This window comes from Camelus ferus, chromosome 21 (genome assembly GCF_009834535.1).
Source record: "Camelus ferus isolate YT-003-E chromosome 21, BCGSAC_Cfer_1.0, whole genome shotgun sequence".
Classification (NCBI taxonomy): domain Eukaryota; kingdom Metazoa; phylum Chordata; class Mammalia; order Artiodactyla; family Camelidae; genus Camelus; species Camelus ferus.
The window spans coordinates 17,745,056-17,772,913 of record NC_045716.1 but is presented as its reverse complement, the minus strand read 5'-3'; the positions used below and the strand labels follow the sequence as shown (position 1 = coordinate 17,772,913).

General features: G+C 39.2%; 1 protein-coding gene and 1 long non-coding RNA gene across 5 annotated transcripts; one reads left to right on the top strand and one right to left on the bottom strand.

The window, feature by feature from the left end:
- The first annotated feature begins 50 nt into the window (after positions 1–50).
- LOC116658683 lies at positions 51–24,245 on the top strand. Of its 3 annotated transcripts, XR_004313937.1 has the most exons (4): positions 51–187; positions 859–931; positions 3,763–3,858; positions 9,584–9,684. It is a non-coding gene; the product is annotated as an uncharacterized LOC116658683 (long non-coding RNA). The 3 variants fall into 3 exon arrangements; XR_004313938.1 differs by lacking the exons at positions 51–187; positions 9,584–9,684 and adding an exon at positions 24,091–24,245 and having other exon boundaries at positions 485–931; XR_004313936.1 differs by lacking the exon at positions 51–187 and having other exon boundaries at positions 485–931.
- Positions 2,610–8,557, bottom strand: LOC102516303 (low affinity immunoglobulin gamma Fc region receptor III). Of its 2 annotated transcripts, none has more exons than XM_032463866.1 (5): positions 8,448–8,557; positions 7,771–7,791; positions 7,162–7,413; positions 4,584–4,838; positions 2,610–2,825 (listed from the first exon to the last, which is right to left on the bottom strand). In XM_032463866.1, the coding sequence occupies exons 1-5, from the start codon at positions 8,485–8,487 to the stop codon at positions 2,647–2,649; spliced, it is 747 nt and encodes a 248-aa protein (XP_032319757.1). In that variant the 5' UTR covers positions 8,488–8,557; the 3' UTR covers positions 2,610–2,646. The 2 variants fall into 2 exon arrangements, with proteins under 2 accessions (XP_032319757.1, XP_006173210.2); XM_006173148.3 differs by having other exon boundaries at positions 7,162–7,416; positions 8,448–8,541.
- Positions 24,246–27,858: the final 3,613 nt, after the last annotated feature.

Below are 27,858 nucleotides of genomic sequence, written 5' to 3'. Positions count from 1 at the left end.
ATCTTGCCCCAGCTGTTTTGCTAGCAATTTCGAAAGAGTTGAGCCTTCTGTGTTTTGCTAGCAGTTTCGAAACAGTTGGTTTAAGTGATTAGGGTTGCAATTAGCACAATTTTTACTTGCTCAAGTAAGGTTCTACTAAACTGCTTCATGAAACTCATGTTTTAAAAATATTTACCAACCAAAGCAGGTAAGTACTCATAATCCAAACATAAACCTTTCTCCAAACCTATGTCTGCCTTGCTTTTGTACTTGTATTTCCTACCTTGTGAAATGGGTGTTTCCAGGATCTGGGCCCTTAATCATGCTACTTTCTGCTATTTACCAAGTTTTGGAGAGCCTGTTTTCTAAATATTTGAATATCCACCTTCCTCTCCAGCTTGCTGACATTTACTTACTCATTACTTACGCCTTGAGTTCCTGCATTAACTACCTAGCAGCCTAGGCAATTTCCTGTCTTCAACTGTCCTCTCCCTTCCATCCTCCAAGTAGCTGCCAGAGAGGCTTTCTGAAATGCAAACCTGTTCTGCTTAGGATCCTTTAATGACTTGCAGGGTCACTACAAACCCCTTAGCTTGGAAGGCAATGCCTTTCATGATCTGGCTCCTGAGCACTCTCCTGTCCTTCACTTTCTCTTTAGACTGGAACAGAACCAAACTACTTTTCTGAATCCCTACTTTGGCTTTTGAATCTTTGCCCATGGGCCTTCAGCGTTTCTCCTTTTTGCCTGGCAAACTCCTAGACATTCATCACCACAACACCAAAAATTAAGACTCTTTTTCTGCAGCCCTTTCTTCATTCTCTCATTTATGTTGTTGTTTTTGTTTTTGTTTTTGTTTTTTTTTTTAATTACTAAAATAGAACTTCCTCCAGGGAGTAAGCCTGTGTTGTTCATCTTGATATCTCCAGCACCTAAACTCAAGCTCGGCACATTGTAAGTACTAAATAAATATGAGTCGAATGTTCAATGTTTCCAAATGCCCTTGTCTCATGTCGGAATCTCATCTAATGTTCACATACCAAGCTTGAATTATCTTGGCATAAAGCTCATAGTTGACACAATTAGGCTGACCCTAAACCTCTGCCCAGGCCCTATCTCCTTCCTACCTGTGCCTTCTCTTACCCGCTCCATGCTTTAAAACTACTTCTAATTCCCATTCACCCTCCTATAAAAGTTCCCCTTTGCCCAGTTGTCCCAGCAAAATTTGATAATTCAGCAAGCTAATTCATATGAATTGTGGTGAGATGATTGCAGAGGGGGTAGGGTGAGGTTTCATGAACCCAAGCTAATCCCTGACAGAATTTTGAAAAGACAATGGGAGGGAAAAAGGATATAATTCATGTTTTATCATCATGACTTTTCCATTTTCTCCCTAAGAGTAGCATGCAGGGTCTTGTAAAATGCTTTACTGGAATCAAGAAATGTTCTGTTGAAATGTTCTGTTTCTTCTAAAACAGAGAGATAGCTAAAGCTTTCTTGCATAAACAGTGATTGCCTTCTCCACCTCCACTCCCTTGTTACTGACATGCTGATGGATTTCGAAGATTCATAATTTAACTCAGTAGAGGTTGGTATATTTAATACTGGTTATCCAACATTTGTTTAACAGATGATGTGAACAAAGCTACATCTGAATTAGATACTGAAACGGAAAAGCTGGTTTTATAGTTCCTGCCCCTACTTTCTCTAGTTCTCACTATTGTGGCCAAGAAATGCATCCTCAGCTCCTGCCCATTTCTTCCTGTTCAGTTGTGGCTGACTTTTTTATGCTTTCTCAGTTTGGACGCTGAAATAGCTCTCTTCCCTGAGCTTAATCTGGGACGGTAATGTTACTCTCCTTCCTAAGGGTTTATTCTGTGCTTTCTTTTCTAAATCCTCCGACTCCTATCCCCCTTCCTAGGACCATTCCTACTCATGACATTAAGAGGGTTTATCATTATATACTTGCAGATCATCCCAATTCTGACAGGGGCTCCCCTGAAAAACTTACTTCTGCATCACCTCTGTGATTTTCTTTTATCTTCACCATGGCTCATGTTCTAGGAATACAACCCAGATGGGGGTCTCCTCTGGTCTGTCCGGGACTACCCTGGACTTTTTCAGCCACCTCCTTCATTGGTTCTTTTTTATTATGATTATTATCGAAATGTAGTCTCCTTCATTGGTTCTGCTGTCTCCTCAGATCCCCAGCAGTACTCACAGTCTGTCTAGAAGGAGTTTTACAGGGCCTTGAAGGCAACCAACCCTGCAGCAACAGATGCAGATCACTATCCAGCTGGGTCTCAACCACTAATTCTCTTATCTGCTTATCCATTTATTTAAGAACAATATTTGTATATCAAGGGTCACTTTCAAGTGTCTGTCTTTTGTTCCTTTGCTGTGATGGAATGGTTGGGATAGAGAAAATATCCATGTAGCCCTGAGACTTCTATTCCTGGTAATGCAGCTACTTACTGGGGTTTCACTGTTGGCACTTAAAGATCACAGCCCTTCCTTTCTATAGGAGATCAAGAGAAAACAGAATTGGATAAAGGACCCTCAGCCTAGACTCTGATGTGTCATTTTCCTGCTGATCCCAGAGATACCTGTTGGGAATGATGGTGCTACATAATTTGGAACGAGGTTTAGAGTTGCTGCTTTTATTTCTCTCATTTGTCCTGAGAACCTTGGCTCCATGTGACTTTGGCACCCCTACAGTCCTTCTTTGAGCTTCGAAGGTCTCTCTGCACAGAGAAATACAGCCCTGTATCCACCGCAAACAGGAGTCCCAACAACAGGCAGAGAGCGATTTGGTGCCAAGGTGGAAAGAATAGTGGATTTTCTAGACCTAATAGGAGAAGCAGAGGGACAAGAAAAAATGACATTTGTTAAGGCAGAAATTAGAAATAAACACTGAAATAGCTGAGGTCATGAGTAGGAAGTCTCTCTGACACCTGCTAAGTGACAGATTCTAAAGAATGGTCAGGGAGTCTGGCAGAAATTCATTGCTTCCTCCCACTGGATCTGAGTGCTACATGAGCAAAAGTGTTTTCATGTTTGATAGAGGTATGTGACAGGGAGTGTTGAGCAAGTTAGGTTGTAGCTGGGTTTTGTGTGAAATTGTGAAAGTTGTCAAAGTTTAAGTTGGAGTGAGAACACTATTTCTTAATTCAGTAACTCTCTTGTGTCTCAAAATTAAACCCATAATTTTCATCCCATTAAAGAAAATCTAAAAAAAAAAAGTGAACCGTTGAAATTTGCTGCTTATCGGCAGAAAATTGATAATATTTCTTTATTGAGGCTCAGTAACTAATAATCCAAAATCAAAAGAGGTATAATTTGTTTGTTTGCAATCTCTTAGCCCTTAATATTCTTATTTTAAAGTCATTCCTTGCTGTTGTCTATAAACTGGTAACATTAAAGTGGATTTTTAGTTTAAATTTTTTAACTCTTTTTTTTAAACATTTTTTATTGAGTTATATGTTGTGTAAATTTTTTTCTCTTAATTTTGATTTCATCTCAAGCTTAAAAATATGTTACCAGTAAAGTATAAATAACTCTCATATATTCTTTACCTAGATTTACTAACTGCTTGCATTTTGCCCCCATTCGCTTCATTATTTGCTCTCTCTTTCCCTAACTATTTGAGAGTAATTACTTTCAATTTAAATTTTGATGAAGTTATTTTGTATACAAATTATGGCATTGTTTTGTTAAAATCTCTAAAGATGTGCATCTATCTTGCTGTCTTACTACATGTAAATTGCTTACAGTGTGCGTATTAGTCTGATTACAGGTGGAAGTTTTGTGAAATTAGGAAGTCCGGGAGCACTGCGGTAGAGGATCTCTGACCCTGGAGGATGGCACTACAGAAACTGGAGGTATTTTTCAAGTGACTTAACAGGGTTCAAAATCCTGTCATAGAACATTGGTACCTGTACAATCCTTTCATTTTGGTTAAATATATAGGCTTTGAATCTTTTGTGTGACCTTAGAGACAAATTAATTACCTTCCTTTTTTCCCACCTCAGTTACTTCATCTGTAAAATAGAGTCACTATTACGTATCTCATAATGTTGTGAGGGGTTTCTATGATCACCAAACTAGATGCATATAAAGAAGCATTTAGCACAATATCCAGCACACTGAAAGATGCCGAATAAATGTCAGCTTGTCTTTGTTACAGAAGAGGAAATTGAGCTTCAGAGAGACTAAGTGGCTACAGTCACACAGTTAATTAGTAGCAGAGTCAGAACTCAAGCTCTGGGCTCTTTCTGGAAAAAGTGAGGGGTTACTGCCAGCTTGGCTCTTGACTAAGACTTGAGGCTTGGAGGGGAAAGGAGGGTAGGTAAAGATGGGCCAGCGTGAGGGAGACACATAACATTGTGGGCATGGTTTGAATGAGGTAGGTAAGGACAGGTGTATTTATGGGAGAGAAAATGTGGGTTTTGCTCCTGCTGTCACATTGCAGAGTGAATAACATCTCTGAGTCCCATGTAAAGAAGTCTGGAATAGTCAGCAATCTCCTCCCAACTCATCTTCCCAATATGAATGCAGACTACCCACACAGGGGGCTCTCGGCCCTCTAGGATTGCACATCTCTTACCTTTAACAGTGATGTCCACAGCCTTTGAGGACTCATTTTTATTCCCGATAAGCCCCCTGCAGAAGTAGGAGCCACTGTGTTCAAGTGTTGCTTTTGAAATGTTGAAGTAAGAATTCCAATGATAAAACATCTGCCCTCTGCCATTCCGGAAATATTGGACCTTGTGTACAGGACGGTTCTTCCAGCTGTGGCATCTCAGCCAAATGGGCTCCCCCTCCTTGACCACCCTCTGAGGGGCTTGGAGCAACAGCCAGTCTGAAAGACACAGGAGGCCTCAGCAATCAGTGCAAAGCTCTTATGAAGGGAACGTTCACCACCCAGAACCTAGGGCAAAATGGGAATCTGGAACGGAAGCCATCCTTACAGAACTTTCTTTGGGAAAAAGCCAACTAGGCCCTGCAAGAGAACTCAAGTCACACCAAGAACTTTTTTTCTAATGAGGGAGAGGAACAGAAACACACAAGATTAAAACATAAGGTTAGAGCAGAGGAGCAAAGTGACAAGGCAGGTGAGAAGCAATCTGCAGGGTTCTTAAATGCTACACTTGGCTTTGCTATGACAGGTATTAAGGAGCCACTGTAAGCTCTCCAACAAAGAATAAAAATTGTATTAGAAAATTATTTGTCCAATTAAAGGAAAGGTAGACTTCAGAAGGAAGAGACAGTTGTAGGAATGTTGGCAGACTCTTGTGCCAGTCAAAAAGAAGGTCACTGAGTGGTCACAGGAGTGGCTGCAGAAATAGTGAAGGAAAACTCAATATAAAAGTCAGGGAGGAGAAAGAAAGTCATGCTTGGTATTGCTCATGGCAATTGGTGGTTTCTGAAGGGCCACAGTGTCTCAGTGAGGCCATCTTCATTACTAAGCAAGCTTTTAAGACAGAAAATTTTGTATCACCAAGATACTTGTTCTCACAACTGCCTCGCCAAGTAACCAGACTCCACATCCACAGAGAGAACTTGAAGTCATGGTCAGGAAGTTGACTTGAATAATTAAAAATAATATTGCAGAGAAAATTTAAAATGACATGAGGAAACACTCATGAGATAATGTTAAGTTAAAAAGACAGAATAAAAAATATATATGCACAGAAAAAAAGAAAGACCATGCACTTGAATAGTAACAGGTGTTACATATGTAATCATATATGTATATATAATCTAGTGGCTTTTGGAGGAACATTCTTATTCCAATCCAGCTATCATGGACTCAGTGAATGTCCATATGTACATTCATTCAACAAATACTTTATTGAACACTCCCTCATAGGTTGTAAAGACTGGGGATACCCAGATGACTAAGACACATGATCCCCTATATCAAAGAACCCGTGGTCTAGACGTAGAAACACACATACTCAGAAATAATTACAATACAATGTGTTAAGTGTTACAACAGGCTAGGAACAAAGGACTGCAGGGCCAAAGAGAATGGAACAAAGAAATTTTGCCCAAAGAAGGTAAGGAAGGCTTCTCAGAGAAGGAGATAAGTGAAATGGGTCCTAAAGGATGATCAGGAGTTTGCCTGGTGAAATGAGTGGTCTTGGTGACAGTTTGATACAGTTCTCACTGATTAGACTTTGAAAACCAGTTTCTAGAGACAAGTTTAAGACAAACTAATAACTCTCTGACTTGATTTTTCTATTGCTTCCTGTTGGAAATTCCTCATTTTATGTGGTCATAGGTAGCCATCTCTTACCTAGCATATTAGGCATTCTTCTTATAGCTCTGTAGAGTGAGAACTCTGACAGCTAAGTGACACAGTCAGGCAAAGGGGCCACAAAAGTAGCTTTGGAGGCCTAATTCCATGGAACTCTGCTGTAAGTCCATCTTCATTAGGCCCTCCTTCCCCTCCAAGATTTTTCCATTCACATACATTGTACAGATGGGGCAGCCATGGAGGTAGTCAGGCTTACAAGGTGACACTGCAGGTACCAGGCTATGTGGTGTGATTCCAGGGACACCAGGAGAGATGTCTGCCTCCAAAATACTACCACTACTTGCATCTGATGCCTAGATTACGTTAATACCCAAAGACTTTCATTTCATGATGGACGTGCAGGCTGAACATGTATATATCTGTATTAGGACAGATGGGACATTGCCAAATTTATTCCAAAGTGTGAAGTTGCCTGGGGCATTGATGCAGGAAGAGAGATAGATATGATACAAGATTAGGGATGACTTGGGGGATAGCTTCAGGCATTGTGTGTCTGAAAGTGAGGAGATCGATGTCCTAAAAATGGATTCATTAATTTATTCAATAACTATTATTGAGCATCAGTGTCATGCCCTGACCTTCAGATGACATCATTCATATTGTATATATTCTGTGTGATTGTTGATTCCTGGAGCTGTGCAGTGCAGCAGCCCTGGATCTAGTGTATGCCAGGCTTTGACAATTTTACCTGAGACCTACTTGTAACTAGGACTACAATTCTGATATCATTCATTGGGACCACAGATCATCTCATCTTAGTTTTAACCCCCAGGAACATTAACCTCTGGCTCTTCCCAAGTCTTTCAGGGTCTTTTGTTTTACCCATTATTGATGATTTCCCTCTTCGCCTTCACCTACTCACCTACGTGGACTTCCAGGTGCACTGGGTCACTGAGTGCAGAGAGGCCTGTCTGACACTTGTATTCTCCACTGTCTTCAACTTTGGCTTCTATGGTGAAACTGGAGGCCTGGTTTGAGATGAAGCTCCCATTGTGCCACCACTTTGTGGAACTGTCTCCAAGAGCGTAGTCCCCCTGACACTTCAGAGTCACAGTGTCATCCTGGAGTACCCGGTCCCACTGAGGATCTAGGAGCACCACAGCCTTTGGGAGATCTGCTGAGGAGTCAAGAGAATGTAGAGAAGGGCAGGGGAATGAGCTGGTCCCACACTGGCATTCCCAGGGAGGCTCAAAGCCCATTGCAAACCCAGGGTTGGCAACTCTGCCTTAGTATGGGACTCTGTCTGAGTATCTTGGCTTGAAGACACTTGGCTCCATTCTTGGCCTCTCTTTATCTTGAGGAAAATTGACCAGAAGAGCATAAGGTCAAGCCCCATTGTGTTGGGTCAAGCCCCATCCCTGGCAACCCCACATCAGCAGTTTTCCATGCAATAAACATTCCCGAACACCCTGTGGCTATTACACATTTATGTGCCTCTCTTGATCAGTCTAAAACCATAATGCAAACTCACCAGCTTGAGTGCCAGCTGAAACTGTAAGAAAAAAGAGTGAAACAAATATTGAGTAGAAGCAGAGATCAAGGTGACTGGAGTGTGGACTGAGATTAAACTCCCCTGCCTACCTCTGCCCTGGGAGGCTAGTAATCCTAAGAATCAAGATAAATGTAGTGAATTGTTCTCCCCTTGCCTGCTCTCTGGTCTGCAATGTCTGGGCCTCCTACTCCACGGTCCCCCCAACTCCCTGTTTTCAACACCATTCTCTTACTCCTTGGTCCCTGTTCAAACTCCCAAATTAAAGGTACAGATTGAATATCCCTGAATCAAGTCATAGACACAACCTCAACCCAAGTCCCCTGGAAAAGGTAGAAATTAAAAGTCTTAGAGGGGAGCACCGGAATGTCAGAATGGGAGAGACAGACCTTAAGGACCATCTAGTCCATACTCTTCAATTTATGACGAAACTGAGACCTCATGTTCCCCTTCACCTCCTGATTATGCTCTCAAATCAGAGCCAGCATTCTCCACATCTCTAACCCCCAAAGCTTTGTCCTAGGAGCTAAATCTAAGTCTACAGATGTGGTGAGGGGCCCTATTCCTTGGTAGGAGACCCACCCTTGCCTTGGAAAAGGATCTCTGCTGAACCCAGGGCATCTTGAGCTTCTCTCCCAGCCAGGGTGAATCTGACTTACCCAGAAGCAGCAGAGCTGTTGGTAGTAGCAGCTGCCACATGCTGTGTGTTAGAGCGGACAAGTCACCACTGATATCCGGAGCACTACAGGGACCTAGCTGACTTGAAGAGAGGAAGTAACAGCCTTTATCCCAACCCCTCAGCCCATTACTTCATCGGTTTCCCTTTCCGGGAACATCATCTGACTCTTGAATCTGAACTCTGCCATATGAGCCCTCACTTCTCAGGTGGATCCACCCAGTGCCACGACCAAGACAACATGACCCTGGGAATGAGACTCGCAAGGGAGAGCATTCCCCAAGGGGTCTTTTGTTCTACCTCAGAACTTCTCACTCTCCTGCTTGGCCCAGACCCAGCTCCCTCCAGCCAGGGCTTGTCTACAGAAAGTAGTCATTTAAATCTTTAGACCATTAGATGTGTCTCTCACCCCAGTATTATCTCCACCAACATTTTCTTTCAAAATTCAAAATGCTTAGGATCTATAATCCACAGGAGCTACTAACTTCTTAGTGTGAATTTGATCATGAGATTTGCATCCCCTGCTGAAAGAAACACAAGTAGTGGGAGGCAAGTGGGCTCTGGGAGGAAGAGATACCATCGAAAAGTTGGAAGGAACACAAAAAGGGTAGAGGAAGGAAGAGGGCAAGGTGAGGCAAGGACGGGAGATCTTCACCTTCACCCCAGTGTTACCAGGACTGTGCTGGGCCACAGTAGTTCAGGTTAGCTTGGGCCCCTTAGGGACCCCCTGGGCCCAAGCTGGTCTGTGAGCCTTGCAGCCTGGGTTCCAGGACTCCTTACCAGAAGAGATGGAGGTGCAGGGTCAGGAAGTGGTAAGATTGCTAACCTCTTCTCCTTTTTCTAAATACCTCCTGACAGTACATACACACCCATTCCCTCCCCCTGCCCTTTGTTTGCTCTTACATCAGCCCAGGTCTTAGAAAATCACATACTTAAAAAATTTTTTTTAATTTTAGGGGTAGATAATTAAGCTTACTTATTTATTTCTAGAGGAGGTACTGGGGATTGAACCCAAGACCTTGTGTATGCTGAACATGTGCTCTACCACTTGAATTATACTCTCCCCTACTACAGACAGAAATCAAATGGCAGTTCTCGGCCATGTCACTCTCGCGGCAGGTTCCTAGACATCTGGGACAACTCTCACTTGGAAAAGCCTTGGAAACGCCCAGGAGACAAGCAGCAGACAGATGTGGCCAAGTGATATTTGAAGGCAGAGGCTGACACACTGCTTTGGATCGATTCCCTTTTCCTTTCCAGAGTCATATAAAAACCACTTCAATTCGAAGAAACAAGTTTCGATTTTTGTTTTGTTTTGCTCCTCTGTAGAGTTCATCAATCCTCCCCCATTCCCATCCTCCCCACCCTCCATCAGCTGTTCCTGCAGCAGCCCCTCCCCGACAGGCCCTTGGAACAGATGTCTGATTAGAAAGCACAATGGAAACCAACCAAGCAGCCATTCTAGTGTTTCGTCTCAAGTAATTTATTTACATCTTGCAAAATCCAGAATAGTATCCGAAAACCTCAGGCTCCAGCCTGTAGCACTTCAGTTTATCTGGGAAAACGGAAGCAGAAAGAGTGCCTTCAGGGCTTTCTGTGGCTTCTGAGGCGAAACGTGGCTGTCCTCGGCCCTCTCTGTTGTTCATTATTACCAAAGTGATTTCTGCCATATAATGTGGTGCAAGGCATTCACTTTAGCTTTCCTTCTTTGAGGCTTTATTTCCTTCTTGACGCATCTTCCGTCTGTGGACTTCAGATGGAGGGAGGAATTGTCGACTGCAGAGAGGACAGGCTAGACAAATAGAAGAGAAGGGAGAACACTGGAGGATTGCAAAAGAGTGGGAAACATCCTGCAGGTTTTCATGAAGCACTTATTGAATCATCCTCAGATTGAGTGTTGTTGGGGTGATGAGGGTTAATTTTACAGAGATAGGTAAAATGGAATTTTTTTAAAGAAAATGGGCTTGGCGTATCTTGTACTGGAGTGTTTGCCTTCATGCTTGATTTTTTTTTTCTTTTTCCCTTCATTCTTTTCTTTACTCCCTCCTTTCTTCTCTTCCCTCATGTTGAAATGACAGCCACAGCATGAGGGTCTGAGATTACAGAGGTTGATCAGTTGATCAGTTATCATCCCCTGGGATTTATAGTTTCTTAGAGGGAGACTACCCGATAAGCATGTGAAGTGCTAAAGGGACTATGAGAGAGTTTGTGAAAATCTGTGTGTGCACAAAGAAGGCAGTGGCTATATTTATCTGGGGGAGGAGTCCACGTGGAAGAGAGAACACTTTAATTGGATCACAAGAGATAATTGTATGTTCAGCAGGAAGGCTTTGGGAAGAAATAGACATTTCAGGGAAAAGGAGCAGCCTGAGCAAAGACTTGGTGTGAAATAGGCTGGCATGTTTGCAGAGCTGGATATAGCACCACAAGATTCCAGAAGACTACAAAGGAGAAGCACAAGCTCCTAAAGGGTCAAGAGGGCTGGATTTAAGATGAGTCTGGTACGGAATCCGAACTTTAGTACTTACTTAACCTGTCTAGGTCTCAGTTTCCCTATCTGTAAAATAGGACTAACAAAAATGGTACTAACTCCAAGGAGTTCTTGTGAGGCTTAAATGAAATAATGCATATGAAGTTGTTGATTCCATATCTGGAACCACACCTGCTGATGACTATTAGAAGTGCAATAAATAGAAGTGAGGGTGTCCCTGGTTTTCTGACTTAAGTTTTGACACTCCCATCTCCTGTACTCCTTTAGGAGCTTGTGTTTCTCTTCTGTAGTACTCCTCATATTTATGGACTTTTAGGTCTTTGAGGTCAGGGAATCTGTTCCTCTTGTTCATCACTGTATCACCAGTATTTAGCACAGTGCCTGGAAAGGACTAGGCACTCAATATTTATCAGGTGATCACGAGGGACTCTTTATGTCATGGTGAACAGTTTGTGCTTTCTTGAACTGCTATCAGGGTAATTTTTGCAAAATGTAAAATGATCATCAAGTTTTTAAGCTGTGGAATGGCATAGTCCAAGAAATAAGTTGGAGGAGAGAGAGATTGAAGGTGGAGGGAAAATTTGGGAAGTTATTTTAACAGTCTAGCTGAGAGATAGGAGATTCTCTATTAAAGAAGTGAAAATGCAATGGAAACAGTTAGGAGAGATGTTAAGAAGGTAAAATGGACAGGATTTGGATGAGTGATTGGCTATGAGAAGTGATGAAGTAGGAGGGGGTAGGTAATGCTCAGCTTTCTGATTTGGGTGGTCAGGAGAATGGTGACATATGTTATGGATGTCAGAAATAAAAACGAACAGGCTTTCAGAGAGGGAGATAATGATCTCAGCTTTGACATTATTGAGTTGGAGGTTGGTGGTGATTTTAGGTGGCGATGCCAAGTAGGCAGTTGGACATATGGCTCTGGAACTCAGAAGACAGTTCTGGATGAAACAAAATTTAGAAAGCACCAACATGGTTGATGTTTAAACTTTTGATAAAAGCTTTAGGCCCTCCCCAAAAGAAAATGCAAATATGCACACCATTTTCCTTGCAATTTAAGAAACTCCATGTGAAACCCATCCAGAGATTCTAGGTTAAGATGAAGTATGAATAAGATCTCTCTGACTTTAAGCATATTGAGTGAGAAAAAGGGGAACAGTGAAGGAAAAGAAAGAGAGGAATGTCAGGGGAAGAGGAGAGGATCAGTGACAGAAACTTAGCACTCAGCAATTTTGACAGTGTATAAAGGAAGAATAGCTGACAAAGGAGATCGGGTAGGGGAGGCTAAGGAAGAGAGGAGAACAGGGCAGCTTAGGGAGGACTGATCTTTAAGGAGGGAGAAGTCAATGGTATAAAATGCTGAAGAAAATTCCAAGGAAGTTCTTTCAATGTGGCGATCTAGGACCTATTCATGACCTTTGTCATTTCAAGGGCTGGGGTTGAAGAACAGAAGCTTGATAACTTTTGGTTGAAGATTGAATAGAAATGAAAAAGTGTTTTAATGAATTGAAGAATCTCTACTATAGAAGCATGTTGTCCTGGCTGTTCAGGATCCAGTTCCCTCCCACTTCTTATTCACATCTCATTCTCCCTCGGGGAAGCCCCAGTGTGAGGAGTCTTAGCACAAAGTGGTGATTGCTTTTTACTACAGAAACCAAAGGGGTCCAGATTTTCCTTTTTCCCACCTTGGCCTGGTGTTACGGGCTACACTGTGCCTCCCCCAAATGTATATGTTGAAGCGCTAACACCCAGTACCTCAAAATGTGACCAGATTTGGAGACAGGGCCTTTAAAGGAGTTATTAAGTTAAAATGAGGTCATTATGGTGGACTGGGAATACTTATAAAAAGAGATTAGCACACAGAAATGTGTAGATGGAAAACCATGTGAAGACACAAGGAGAAAATGGCTATCTCTAAGCCAAGGAGAGTAGTCTCAGAAAACAAAAACACAAAAAACCCCCAACCCTGATGACACCTTGATCTCTGACTTCTAGCTTGCAGAACTGTGAGAAAATAAATTTCTGTGGTTTAAGCTCCTCAGTCTGTGGTGCTTTGTTATGGCAACCTGAACTGATTAATACAGAAAGTCAAAGAGCAGGCGTGTGACCTAGGCTTGGCCAATTTGTATTTTCTGGGATGTCAAATTCTGTATAAGTAACATGTATGCATTTATAAGGGAGAGGGATCGTTAAATCCCAGTTACCACAGCAGTGGGATAGACTGACCTGCCTCCAATTTCCATCTAATAAATTTTTTTTTTTCTGAAAATTTTACTCTTTTTAAACTTTACTTTTTTTTAAACTTTACTTTTTAAAAAAAAATTTAGATTCTGATACAGTTGCTTATAATCAAGAGACCTGAGTGACACAGTAAGAAATGAGAATCAGAAGATGTTAAGTAGAGGGGATCAAGGAAAGAAAGGGAGATTTTGTTTTGTTTTGTTTCTTTTTTATTTTATTTTATTTATTTTTAATTTTTAAACTTTTTTTTATTGAGTTATAGTCATTTTATAATGTCGTGTCAAATTCCAGTGTAGAGCACAATTTTTTAGTTATACACACATATATTCATTGTCACGTTCTTTTTTGCTGTGAGCCACCACAAGATCTTGTATGTATTTCCCTGTGCTATACAGTATAATCTTGTTTATCTATTCTACATTTTGAAATCCCAGTCTGTCCTTTCCCACCCCTCACCCTCTTGGCAACCACAAGTTTGTATTCTATGTCTATGAGTCTGTTTCTGTTTTGTATTTATGTTTTTTTTTTTAATTAGATTCCACATATGAGCCATCTCATATGGTATTTTTAGATTTTGTTTTGTTTTAAGTGAAAGATTTGAACTTGCTCACAGGTCTTTGGGAAGACGTCAGTAGAATGGGAGAAGTTGGATTCATGACAAGAAGGGAAAACCTGATGAAGCAAGTGTAGATCTTCAAGGCATGGGAATAAAACATGGGTGGAGACTTGGTTCTGAACTGGTTATGCAACATCTCTCCCTCTGAGCTATAAGGAGGTGGTGAGGAATATGCATATGCAAATCAGTTTTCAGATATTGAGTAAGAATGTTGAAGTACTTTATATCTGATTGCCCTGATTTCCTGGGTCAGGAGTCAGTCATTTACTGAAAAAAGAGGAGGTGATAGTAGGAGACTTAAGGGTACCAGAGGAGGTTTAGAATGGTCATTATGGTGAATAGGAGAAGGAGCTGACAGTTTACATGTAAAAGGATTGCCAAGCAATGCCAAGGGCCCAGCAGGGGTTGAAGGTTATGGATTTGTGGCCAGGCCAGTCCTCAGTGTTGGTAACTTTTCTTCAGCAGTGGTCAGGCCAACTATTCTCTGACTAGCTTGCTGAGTGCAGTCCTAAGCAGGAGCTCAGCTGGTTATGTGTTATGGGAAGGATACTGTTTGAGGAGGAAGGAAATTCAGGTTTTGGTTTCAGTTTGACAGAGACTAGCTGTCTAGCCACTTCTCTTTTCTAAACCTCTGTTTCCTCATCTGTAAGTGAGGTAATTGAGCCAGATTTTGTCTAGTTCTTTCCATCTTAAATATTCTATAGTTTTGAATGCTGGCTCCCATCTGTAATTTCTAGACATTGCAGAAAGTAGTAAACTTTGTCTTCTAAAAAATCCTAATAAAGGCCATTGGACTATTTTGGAGACCCCAAGGAATTTTCTAGCAGAGCTAGCAAATTAATAGTTCTAATTAAAAGTTAATTATAAGAATTGAACTCATGCTTTCTTTCTCTTCCATGCAAACTAGTCAGAATTTACTAGGAAAATAAGGGTGACATAAAAAAAACCTTAGTTTTGAAAAGGAAATGGAAATACTGTTTTGTTTTGTTTTTTATTAGTGCCATCCCTTCATCAGTGGGAGTATAAGAAGAGCTCAGAACCATTCCTAGAGATTCATTCTTGTTCCTCTCACCTATGCTTTGTGTCAATGCTTTAAACAATTTTCTGTTTGAAAATACACACATGACCTGTAATATATTCATACTATAAATAAGTGAAACAATTCGGAAGTAAATAAAGTAAACGTGATATTCCTTTCCCCAGTTTCACTCCTCAGGGGGAAGTTTGTCATCCTTCCAGAACTTACCCTATACATTCATATTCATGTAAACACACATCTACTCATACAGATTTATATTTTGTTCATTTTTGTTGTTTTTGTTTACATATTATGTTATGTGATTATTCTGCAACTTGATTTTTTAAAACAATAATTCCACATACACATAGGGACACAAATGCACACACCACTCAGTATTTTCACATTTTTACTTGAAGAAAAAACATTAAAAAATATTTGTCTTTGAGGAACGTGTGGAAAGGAAGAGATGGTGTTAATCCTTTGACTTTCTTGTGTCCTTAAAAGATTCATTATCAGCATTAGAACAGGGCTTTCTCCTATACAGAGGTTGCCTACTTCACAGCCACTTCTCCATTTGCTCCTTGCTACCGAACATGATTTTGTTCAGATATATGGTGGCCATGAGCTTTAGGGAAGGCTAGACCTTTCCCCAGCCCCAGGAGGTGATTTTTGGTTCATCTAAGTCAGCAGTCCCCAAATTTGTGTTGTATCAGAATCAATGGAAGGCTTGTTAAAGTACAGATTAGTGGGCCTCACTCAGATTTTCTGATTCTGGTGGGGCCCCAGAATTTGCATTTCTAACAGATTAGGATATTGATGGTGCTGGTCACATTTTGAGAACCAAGTCCCTTGTCAGTGATTGACTCAGGACTGAACATGTGCTTCAGTTTTTGACAATGAGACTTCAGGAGCAATCTGCTAGGGGGAAATTCTGGGGCACAAGAAGTAATGAACTCTCTGTCAGTCTTTAAACATGGTAATGTATAAGGATGTGATGCTAGAAGCTGCTGCACCATCTTGCTTCCAAGAGGGAAATGACAGCAAAGCAAAGAGAGGGAAGTATCTGGTCTACTGATGACATAATTGAGTTATAGATAAACCAACCCTGTAACTGCACTATCTTCAGACAACTTGATATGTAGAATAGCAAAATAGTTCTTGTTGTTTAAGCCATCTGAGAGGAATTTTCTGGTACCTGCTGCAGAAAGTCACGTAAATGATACTTACACCTCTCTCACAGCCCAGGGAGACTCCTGGTGATATAGTTGCAAAGAAATTTACCTAAAGCCAGATTTTGAACATTTTTAGGTTGTTTCTAATTTTCATTATTTCTAACAATGCTGCAAAGAGCAACACTATTTTTTAAAATATATTTTGGCACATTTCCAAAGGCCATTTTCCCAGAAGTGAAATTACAATGTCATAGGTATGCATGTTTCTTACCTTTTGATAGTATTTCCACATTTCTTTCCAAAACAATTGTTTTAATTTACACTACATTCAGAAATCTATGTGAATGCACTTAATCACATTCTTTTTCTTGTCTTAGGTAGTTTAGTACATGAGAAATGGGGTCTTGTCATTTTAATTTGCATTTCTTTGATTACTAGTTTTTGAACATTTCCCATGTGTTTGTTTATTAGTTGCATTTCCTCTTTCGTATTTCTAATAAGTGGAAAGCATTTACCACAGTGTCTGTCACACTTAGCCATTTACTATTGTTTAACCAAATGTTTTTGGGTTTCTCTGTTGATATCCCTGCCCTTGCCTGTTTATCACGACTCTGTATTTTTCTCACTAATTGTTTTTATACTAAAAAATACCTCTTCTGGGGAGATGTAATTAAACAAATTTTTTTTCCACTTTGCAATTACTTGTTTATTTTGGGTTGATTTCAGTTTTGCATTATTCAGAAATTTAAAATTTTTGTGAGTGTCTCTTCCTTTGTATTTTTTGCTAAGTTTAGAAATCTTTCTTTCTTTGGAGAATTTGATTAAGATTCAGTGCTATTGTATTCTAGTTTTCTTAGCATGATTTTCCGGTTCACACTATGGCCCTTATGAAATATATTTGTCTGTATTCTGAGAGACGTTGTCTACCTAATAACTTGCCTAATTGATACTTCCAAGTTCCTGCCTCTTAGCTCCCTACTTAAAACAAATTGTTTAAAATTAGCATAAAACTACGGACTAATTAGCTCATGATTTAAGATTAAGACTCTATCCCTCCAAATTGGATTATATGCTCTTTAAATATTAAAAAAAAAAATGGTAAAAAACCCCTGCAACATTAAATTTACTTTCTTAACCATTTTTAAAAGTATACAATTCAGGAATGTTAAGTCTATATCACATTGCTCTGCAACAGCTCTCTAGAACTTCTTTATCTTGCAAAACTGAAACTCTATACCCATTAAACACTAATTCTCCCTCTCCCCTCTTCCAAGACCTTGGCAACCACATTTGTTCTTTCTGTTTCTATGGTTTTGACTACTTTAGATACTTCTTATGAACAGAATCATATTTGTTCTTTTGTAACTGGCTTATTTTGCATAGTATGATGTCCTTGAGGCTCATTCATGTTATAGCATGTGAGAAGATTTCTCTCTTTTTAAAGGCTGTATAATATTCTATTGTATTAATGTTACATTTTCTTTATCTATTCATCTTTTGATGAACATTTGAGTTGTTTCCATATCTTGGCTACTGTAAATAATGCTGCAATGAACATGGGAGTTCATATATCTCTTCAAAATCTTGCTTTGAATTCTTTTGTATATATACCCAGGAGTGGAATTGCTGGATTGTATATAGTTCTATTGTCAATTTTTTGAAAAACCTCCATACTGTTTCCATAAAGACTGCACCATTTTACATTCCCACCGACAGTGCACAAAGGTTCCAATTTCTCCTCATCCTTGCCAACACTTGTTATTTTCTATTCTTTAGATAGTGACCAACCTAATAAGTGTGATGTAATATCTCATTGTGGTTTTGATTTGTATTTATCTAATTATTAGCAATGTTGAACATCTTTTAATATACTTGTTGGCTATTTTTATATCTTCTTTGGAGAATTGTCTATTCTTTTGCATGTTTTTAAATTGGGTAATTAATTTTTTTGATTACTGAGTTGTAAAAATGTAGCTTTCTACTTTTTAATTTTCCTTAGAAAATATATCAAAGAGGTGATATAGAAATGTAAAGTGCTTGTTCTTTTTTTTTTTTTTTTTCCATATTACCAACTTTTTTTCCAGATACTCTTTCCTTCTGGTTAGGATTTAAATTTAATACAGAAGCACCTTTGGATAGAAATAGCTAAACATTCTCAAGCCCTTCAACCTTAGAAAGGCAGCACAGGCTTCCCAGAGGAGGCAATGTTTACACTGAGATCAAAAAGACTTCCCCAGATTTGAGTTCCTTGTAGCTTGAGCATAAGGAGATTAGTGTAGCAAGATGAAACTGAAAAAGAGTAAGTGGGTCTTTGTACCACAATGCCTTGCAGACTACCTTAAGGAGTTTGGACTTTATTCTGAAGGCATGGGCATCCATCGAATTATTTTAAGTAGGAAAGATTATTTTAATCCAATTTGTACTTCAAGAAGATTACTCTGGTTGTAGCTTATAAGCAGCTTGGAGGGAGTAAGACTGGGAGCAGAAAGATGAGTTAGGCTCTTGCAAAAGTCCTGGTGGCAGATGAAGATGGCTTGGGACTAAGGTAATGGTGGTGGAGTTTGGGTATTTAGCAAGGAGAACTGGCAAAATTAGTTGTGGATTATGAAAGAGAGTAAGGAAACCACAGAGAGATCTAGATTTCTGGCTTATGTGGTGCCAGTCCCTGAAATATTATGGGAAGAAGTTTAGCTGGGATGGAGTGAGGAGCTGTGATCAGCTCAGGTGTGGATATTTTCTGAGTTTGAGGTGCCTATAGGACATACCAGTGGAGTGGTCAGGATCAGTTGGCTGTCTGGAAGGAGAGGTATGGGCTAGAACTTGAGACATGGACTCAAGTCCAAGCTGAATTGTGCTTTAGGGAATTAACTGGAAGACATAGAATTGATTCCTTTATTTGTTGAGGCCTTGGGGGTAGGTCTATTTCCAGTGACAAGAGGATAATTTTTAATCACTTAGAACCTCATTTATAGTTCTTCAAATGTTCTTATTGAATATTTACTTGCTATTGAGTAGGGCAGCTTCAGTCTTCTTCAGAAACAGTTTCCATCAACTCTCAGCAACTTTGGCTTAACACAGTGTTCCTACTCTTCTGAATCTTTACCCTTGCTGGAGACCATGCAGTTGATACAGTTCAAGGACAAAGCAAGCTGGAGGGGGAGGCTGTAAGCCATTTGAGTTGCAGATCTTAGACGTTGGGATCTAATTCCACTTCAAATTATGCCTTAACATTAAGGGCCTAAAGCCAGAGTGCAAATTAATGAAAACAAGACTTTGATGCTACTGTCTGAGTCAAGAGTCACTCAAGCAGAAGAGCAGAGCAAGGGGTTTAAAAAAGAGCATCCTTGCTCCCATTTGCTGGGTGTTTCTTATGTTAAACCACTCAGATCTTAAGTTTTCTTGAAAACTGGTTATCTGTGTCCTGCAGCTGAGAATTGCCTTGCCTTGACCACTTTGTTTCAACAGAGGACAGTAGAGAGCAGCAAACAGCCTGCTTTTCTAAGCCCAGGGGGAAAAAAAAATTAGAGAAAGTCATTCTACAACATTATTCCAATGTCAAGTTACCCAAAATACAGCACATCATGCTTCACGTGTTTATGAATGGAAGAGATCTTCGTGGAGGCAGGGCAGCCCCTGGAGAGCCAGCGTCAGTTGAGGGACTCCCCTTGCAAACAAGAGTTCAGCTGTGTGCAAATTATGGGAGGCTTTATGGAGGAGTTTGGTCTTGAGACATGGGTATGAGTTGGCAAAATAGCTTCGTTCACAGAAAACAGCATGGAAGAAATATGGCAACACATTAAATTTGGGGAACAGCAAGAAACTTGATATTGGTGGAGTATAGGGTTGGAGTGGGGGCAGCAGTGATACATACACTCCAGAGGTGGGGAAGGACAGAGTGACCTTCCTGCTTCTGTCATTAAAAAAAAAAAAAAAAAAAACCAAACTTGTTCAGCATAAAAGACTCAATATGTCAAGCTACCACATTTTGGGACAGTGTATCATGACCTCCATCAGTGTATAGTGGTATCTCATTGTGTTTTTAATTTGTATTTCCCTGATAAGTAATGATGTTGAGTATCTTTTCAGGTGCTTATTTGGCCATTTAGATATCCTTTTTTGTGAAGTGCCTGTTTAAATCTTTTGCTCACGTTTTAACTGGGTAGTCTGTCTTCTTATTGATATACAGTTCTTTATGTATTCTTGATATGAACCCTTTGTCAGATATATCTAAGAAATATATTCTCCTAGCCTGTGGTCACTCACTTCTTAAAAGATGTCTTTTGATGAAGAATCGCTTGATAAGTCTCTTTGAAAACAGTTATAGAAGACGGATTGGAATGAAGCAAGATAAGAAGGAAGACTAGTTACAATTCTGTTTCAATATTTTAGAGAAGGAATCATTAAAACATGAAATAAATAATAATAATAGTAGCAGTAAACACTTATGTAGCACTCGCTACGTGCAGGCATCATCCTAAGCAGTAAATAATTAACTTATTTAATCCTCATATCACCTCTGTGAGGTAGTTGGACTATTACTGTCCCTATTTTAAAGATCAGAAAACCAAGGCAAGAAGAGTTTAAGTGACTTGCTCAAAGTTTTATACAGCTAATGAATGGCGGGAAGCAAAGGAATTTGAGAAAATTGGTTGGATAGGAATGATGAAGGAGAGTAAGGAACCTCAGATAACTTGAAGGATTCTGACTTAAGTAACAGAGTAGATCGTAGAGAAAGAAGTGCAAGTTTAGGAAGAATAAGTAAATTTCATTTTGGAAAAAAAATTGAAGTAGAAATACCTAATAAATAGCTAATTATACTGTTCTAGAATTCAGGAGACAAGTGCTGGCTGGAAATAAAGATTTGAGAGTAATTAGCATATTTGGGACAGAGCAGGGTTTTTAAACCAATTTGTTGACATTGGGGGCCAGATAATTTGTTGTGGGAGGCTGTTTTGTCATTGGAGGATATTTAGCAGCATTCTTGGCTTCTTCCCTGTAGATGCCAGGAGGAACCTCAGTTCCCTTTGTACTTGTGACAACAAAAAAATGTCTCCAGATATTGGCAAATATCCCCGGTAGGGGAAAATCACCTTGGTGAGAACTACTAGTCTAGTCGGGGCTATGGGCGTGGATAAAATCATTTAGAAGTGAGACATGTACAACTGTTTAAAGTCTATTCTCAACCCTTTTAAACATAAACATAAAATTTTTTCATCTTCCTTTAATTTTATCTTAATTTTCAAAATTGCTTTGTCAAATTTATAAGTATAAAGTTGTATTACAAAGCTGAATAATCTTTTCAAACTGCATCTCTACCTCTCTCTTGCTTTTCTAGTCTGATACACCCCCTGGGGGAGTCTCTCCCCATTTAGAAAATCATTGGAAGGGACAGAAGTACCCTGAGGATAGAGAGCTGAACAAACACCAATATTTAATGGATGGGTGAGGCTAGAGGAGCTTTCAGAGGGAGAACAAGAGTCATCAGAGGGGCAGCAGGAGAATCCTAAGTCTTGATGAAAAAGACACTAAACAACTTCAAAGTATTTTGGCCCTGCAAACTGCAGTGATACACCACAAAAGGCTACATTCTGCCCCTGGGATTCACAAGTTATTTCTTAGAGAAGAGGATTTTGAGTACTCCCTAGGCTTGGAGTGAAGGAAGGCTTCCATGTGGCAGGACCCAAGGCAACATCTAGGGTAACTCAAGGGGGGAAACCTTGAGATTCAGAAAGAAAAGTGACTTCCTCTTCAAGGTAAGAGATAAGGAAGATTGCAGAGCAAGCCCCTGGAGCCTGAGGAGATGATCTAAAATTTTCATCTTGAAGGGAAGACTAGAAAACAAGGTCTAGATACTAGTATGGTTCCCATCTTTTGTGGAAGGATATAATTGTTGTGTGGCATGCTTTAGAAACTGGGTTCTGACGTTCTTCTTTTCTCATTTCTGTTTCTTAAAAAAAAAATTTTTTTTCACTTTAAACCTTCTAGACGATTGTGAGTTAGCCAAGAGAAAGATTTAGATGTTTTCACTCTTCTGCTAATACAGCCTCTCGATCAGCTACATCTTTGGTGGCTGGCTAGGGTGGTGGCACTGATATCCTAGCTGTATAAGACTTTTAAAATAAAAATCTATTGGAATTTTAGTGATTTTTCTCTTTATCATTGGTTTTCAGGACTTTGAGTATGATGGGTTTAGGTGGTATGTGTGTGTATGTGTGTGTATCTGGTTTGCTTTTGTTCTCTCAGCTTCTTTGATCTGTGGTTTGATAACTTTTACTATTATTTTTGAAAGATTCTTGGTCATTATCTCTTCGACTGTTTTTACTGCTCCATTCTTTCTCTCTTCTTGGGATTTCTATTACACATACATCAGACCAATTTATATTATTTTACTCTTCTTAAATATTCTCTTCTATTTTCTTTCTTTTTTTCCCCTTTGAATTTCATTTTGGGTAATTTCTGTGAATCCATCTACAAGGCACTGATTCTCAGCTGTAGCAGGAGTCTACTAATGAGCCTGTTGAACATATACTTCCTCCTCTTATTATATCTAAATTTTTTTAACATTTCATGTAACTCTTCTTATAGTTTCTGTCTCTGTGCTGAAATTCCTCATCTGCTCATGTATGTCATCCATGTTTTCTACCAGAGCCTTTAACATATTACTTACAGTTATTTAAAATTTTTTGATTATCTTTGATGAAGTTTCCCTTGCTTGAATTTTCTTTTGACAGGTTTTTTAAAATCTTGGTTTTTTGTGTAGTTTCATAATTTTTAATTGAATTCTAAACATCATATGTAGGACAGTAGAGACTTAGGTTATTTGTATTTATGCTTGGAAATGGGTACTCCCTTCTTCTGTTAAGCTATTAATGTGGAGGTTGTGACAATTCAGTCAGGAGTTGAGCGGGACTTAGATTTTCTTGTTGCCATAGTTACCTTCAGTTCTTCTAGTGTCATATTGTGCTTGGGGTCAGGGCCAATTTTCCTGGAGGACTTTTCTCAATGTTTCTGCTCCACCCTAAACTTTAGGCCTTCCCTATGTGCCTGTACCTCAGATGGTCTCTCCCCAGCAGTCCAGTGCTACTGCTTCTTATTCAGGACTTGCTAGCCTTGGAGGTGGGATAGAGATTTCTCTGTTGTCCTGGACTCACGTCAGTCTTAGGCAGGCGTTGTATCCCTGGATCTTGAGGATGGGGCTTTTCCCAGTGATTCGGCACCTCTCCCAATAGTAGCAGCATTCCAGGCCCTCCCCCAAACATAGGGGATTTTTTTCTGTTTCCTTTCTCCAGGTGTAATGATCTTTCTGTGCCTTGCGCCCTTGTCCTAATGATTTAAGGTGTTTGTTCCTTAGAGAAAAGGGTTTAGGTGGGCTTCATGCCCTTCCCACAGTGGCAGCCATTCCCATTCTCTGGGCATGTGCTACCAGGGAAGCTTTCTCTGGTCTCTCTCCCTGCCCCCAGTTTTTTCATGAGCACCCAGTGGTAATCCACAGAGAAGACTTTTTAAGTGGGTATGAACTCCCTTGAATCAGCAGCTCCCAGTTTTTGGCCACACCTGGCTTTTAGCAATTTGTTTAAAATGTTAGCTGAATTCTAACTTATGTGTACAATAGGCCCATCTTCCTCCTGTGCTCTGTTACAGGTAAGCCAGTGCTCGTGTCCTAGCTCTCCTTGGAAGCACTTGTCTTTCCTTAGATTTCAGGTACTTGGTTGCCCTATTACCTCAGGACTCTGCTAGGATCAAGAAAGATTGGTGTAATATTATTATAGGCTCTTTTTGTGGTTCTAATTAAGATATCTTAATGTGCCTGATTTTTACAGCTCTTTTTATACCACTAAATCAAAATGGCCAAGTCCAAAATAAAAATGAAGGAGAAATAATAATATGGCCATGCTTAGGGTAAGTAGTTCTTGGTCTTATACTTACTGTTTGCTTTTAGAGTGATCAGCAAATCTGACTGACCAGACACGGCTCCCAGCCCCAGGCCCATTGTTAGCGTTAGAGCTATTGACTTCCCTATTTGTTTTACCTTGATCTAGTAATTGAAATTTACACTCATGTTTGGATTTTGGGTTGTTCCCCCAGGAAGGGAGTCATGGGACGATAATCTCAGGAGAATGACCAGACCCTCTGAAGTTCCTCCTGGCGCCTAATGAGTCTGATAAGATAGGCCACCGGACAGCCCCATAACACCGGACGCACACACCAAGATTTCGGAGGAAGATTTACCAGAGACTTTTGTCAATTAATATTCCCTTTTATGCCACAATTTGTTCACTATATAATCACTAAGCCCCAATCCTAAGACGGGTTCACAGTTTGAAGGCACTAGCCTGCTGTGAGTCCCCTTTGCCCGGCAAAGCAATAAAGCTTCCTCTTTTTAACTAAGCTCCAAGATCTTGTCTCTGAGTTATTTGCTTTGTCAGGGACTGGGGCTAATCTTTCAGCAACAAAAAGTCACCAGGAAGCCAGGGCATGATAAGTTTAGGCTCAGAAATTTCTCACATGACTTGATCTAAAAAGCTGAAATCCAAAATGGTACTTTTTAAATTAAAATATATTTGACATATGACATTATGTAAATTTAAAGTGTACACCATATTAATTTGATATATTTATATATTATAATATGATTACCATTGTAGTGATAATTAGCCCTTCTATCGTTTTACATAATTATTCTTTGTTTTTAGTAGTTGGAATAATTAAGTTCTAGTCTCTTAGAAAGTTTGATGATTATAATATCATTGTCTATATTCACTGTACTGTGCATTAGACCTCTAGGGCTTATTTACTAGTCAAAACAAGTTTGTACCCTCAAACACATCTGTCCTGTACCCCCACCTCCACACCTCCTACCCATGATAACCACCATTTTACTCTCCTTTTTCACAAGTTTGGCTTTTAAAAATTTCACATATAAGTGGTATTATACACTTATACTTGTCTTTCTCTGTCTGGCTTATCTCACTTAGCATAATGTGCTCAAGATTCATCCATGTTGTCACAAATGGCAGGATGTCCTCCTTTCTCATGGCTGAATAATATTTTATATACATATATATGTATATATATCATACCTTCTTTATCTGTTTATCTATTGATAGGTAATTAGGCTATTTCTATGTCTTGGTTATTGTGAATAATGCTGCAAGGGACATGGGAGTGTGTTTATCTCTTCAAAATCCTATTTTCATTTCTTTTGGTTATATACTCAGAAGTGGGATTCCTGTTCATAAGGTAGTTCTATTTTTAATTTATTGAGGAAACTCCATGCTGCTTTCCATAGTGGTTGAACCAATTTACATTCCCACCAACAGTATAGGAGGGTTCTCTTTTCTCCACATCCTTGACAGCACTGATATCTTGTCTTCTTGATGACAGCCGTTCTAACAGGTGTGAGGTGATATCTCATTGTGGTTTTGGTTTGCATTTCCCTGATAGTTACTAACGTTGAGCATCTTCTCATTTACCTGTTGGCCATTTGGGTGTCTTCTTTGGAAAAATATCTATTTTAGTTGTTCTATCCAGTTTTGTTTTGTTTTTTTGAGGAGGGATACTTAGGTTATTTCTTTCTTTCTTTTTTAATGGAAGTAGTGGGGATTGAACCCAGGACTTCATGCATGCTAAGCACACATTCTACCACTGAGCTATAGCCTCCCCCCTTGTTTCGCCCAATTTTTTTTTTCTGTCTAATTTTTAATCAGGTTTTTTTTTTTTTTTTTGCTATCGAGTTCTTTGAGTTCTTATATATTTTGTACATTAATCCCTTACAGATACATGGTTTGCAAAAATTTTCTCCCATTCTATAGGTTGCCTTTTCATTGTGTTCATCATTTCTTTTGCTGTGCAAAAATTTTTATACTTGAAGAGTCCTTTTGTCAATATTTGCTTTTGTTGTTTATGCTTTTGGTGTCACATCCCCCAAAAATCACTACCAAGACCAATGTCACTGAGCTTCTTCCCGAGGTTTTCTTCTAGGAGTTTTATAGTATCAGGTCCTGTGTTTAAATCTTTGATCTGTTTTGAGTGAATTTTTGTGAGTTTTGTAAGATAAGGATCCAGTTTCGTATATCTACATGTGTTTATCCAGTTTTCCCAACACTATTTGTTGAAGAGACTATCCTTTCCCCACTGGGTGTTCTTTGTTCCTTTGTCAAATATTAGTCGACTGTACAACCATAGGTTTAATTCTGGGCTCTCTGTTCTATTCCATTGGTCTGTGTGTCTGTTTTTGTGACAGTGCCATACTCTTTTTATTACTCTAGATTTGTAGAGTAGTTTGAAATCAGGAAGTGTGATACCTCCACCTTTGTTCTTTCTCTTCAGAATTGTTTTAGCTTTGGGGGATCTTTTGCGGTCCCACACAAATTTTAGGATTATTTTTTTTCTATTTCCGTGAAGAATGCCATTGTTATTTTGATGGGGATTGCATTGAATCTATAGATGACTTGGGGTATGTGAACATTCTAACAATATTAATTGTTCCAATCCATGAACGCGGGATGTTGTTCCATTTGTTTGTCTTCTTTTGTTTCTTTCAGCAAAGTCTTGTAGTTTTAGTTGTACAAATCTTTCACTTCCTTGGTTACATTTATACCTAAGTATTTTATTATTTTTGATGCTATCGTGAATGGGATAGATTTCTTTGTTTCATCATCAGCGTATGGAAATGCAACTGGTTTCTTTATGTTGATTTTGTATCCTACAACTTTACTGAAATCATTGATTAGTTCCAAAATTTTTTTGATTGAGTCTCTGGGATTTTCTACGTACAAAATCATATCATCTGCAAAAAGTGACAGTTTTACTTGTACCTTCCAGATTTGGATGCCTTCTATTTCTTTGTCTTGACTAATTGTTCCAGATAGGACTTCCAGCACTATACTGAATAAGAGTGGTGGGAGTGGGCATGATTGTCTTATTCCTGATCTTAGAGGAAAGCTTTCAACTTTTCTTCATTGAGCATAATGTTAGCTTTAGGTTTATTGTAAATGACCCTTATTATGTTGAGGTGGCCTTTATTACGTTGAGGTATGTTCCTTCTATACCCAATCTGCTGAGGGTTTATGTCATGAAAGAATGTTGCAATTTATCAGATACTTTTTCTGCCTCTATTGAGACAATTATGTGACTTTTTTAATCTTTCATTATATTAATTTGATATATTTATTGATTTACATATGTTGAACTATCTTTGCATCCCAGGGATAAATCCCACTTAGTTATGGTGTGTAAGGTAATCTTGCCCTTATAGATTGAGTTTAGACATATTCCTTCCTCTTTAATTTTTTGGAAGAGTCTGAGAAGGATTTGTGTTAATTTTTCTTTGAATGTTTGGTTCAATTCTCCAGTGAGGCCATCTGTTCCTGGGGTTTTCTGTGTGGGGAGATTTTTGATTACTGATTAAATCTCTTTACTTGTTATTGGTTTGTTCCGATTTTCTCTTTCTTTACGATTCAATCTTGGTAGGTTGTGTATTTCTAGAAATTTATACATTTCTTCTAGGTAACCTATTTTTTTGGCATATAACTGTTCATAATAGTCTCTTATGATCCTACATATTTTTGTAGTCATTTGTAACATCTCCTTTTTCTTTTCTAATTTTATTTATTTGTGCATTCTTTATTTTTTTCTTAGTCTAGCTAAAGGATTGTTCATTTTGTTTAACTTTTGAAGAAACAGCTTTCAGTTTTGTCAATCTTTTCTGTTTTTCTGGTCTCTATTTTATTTGTTTGCACTCTGATCTTTATTGTTTCCTTCTTTCTGCTAACTTTGGGTTTAATTTGTTCTTCTTTTTCTAGTTCCCTGAGGTGTAAAGTTAGGTTGTTTATTTTAGATGTTTCTAATTTC

What these genes read in the sequence shown, in the direction of transcription:
- LOC102516303 (XM_006173148.3), bottom strand. Translation starts at nt 8,487, where the DNA reads ATGTGGCAGCTGCTACTACCAACAGCTCTGCTGCTTCTGG. An exon ending in GCACCTGGAAGTCCACGTAG is followed by an intron (nt 4,839 to 7,161) that starts GTGAGTAGGTGA and finishes TGTGTCTTTCAG; the next exon opens with ACTGGCTGTTGCTCCAAGCC. An exon ending in TGTGGACATCACTGTTAAAG is followed by an intron (nt 2,826 to 4,583) that starts GTAAGAGATGTG and finishes TTCTCCTATTAG; the next exon opens with GTCTAGAAAATCCACTATTC.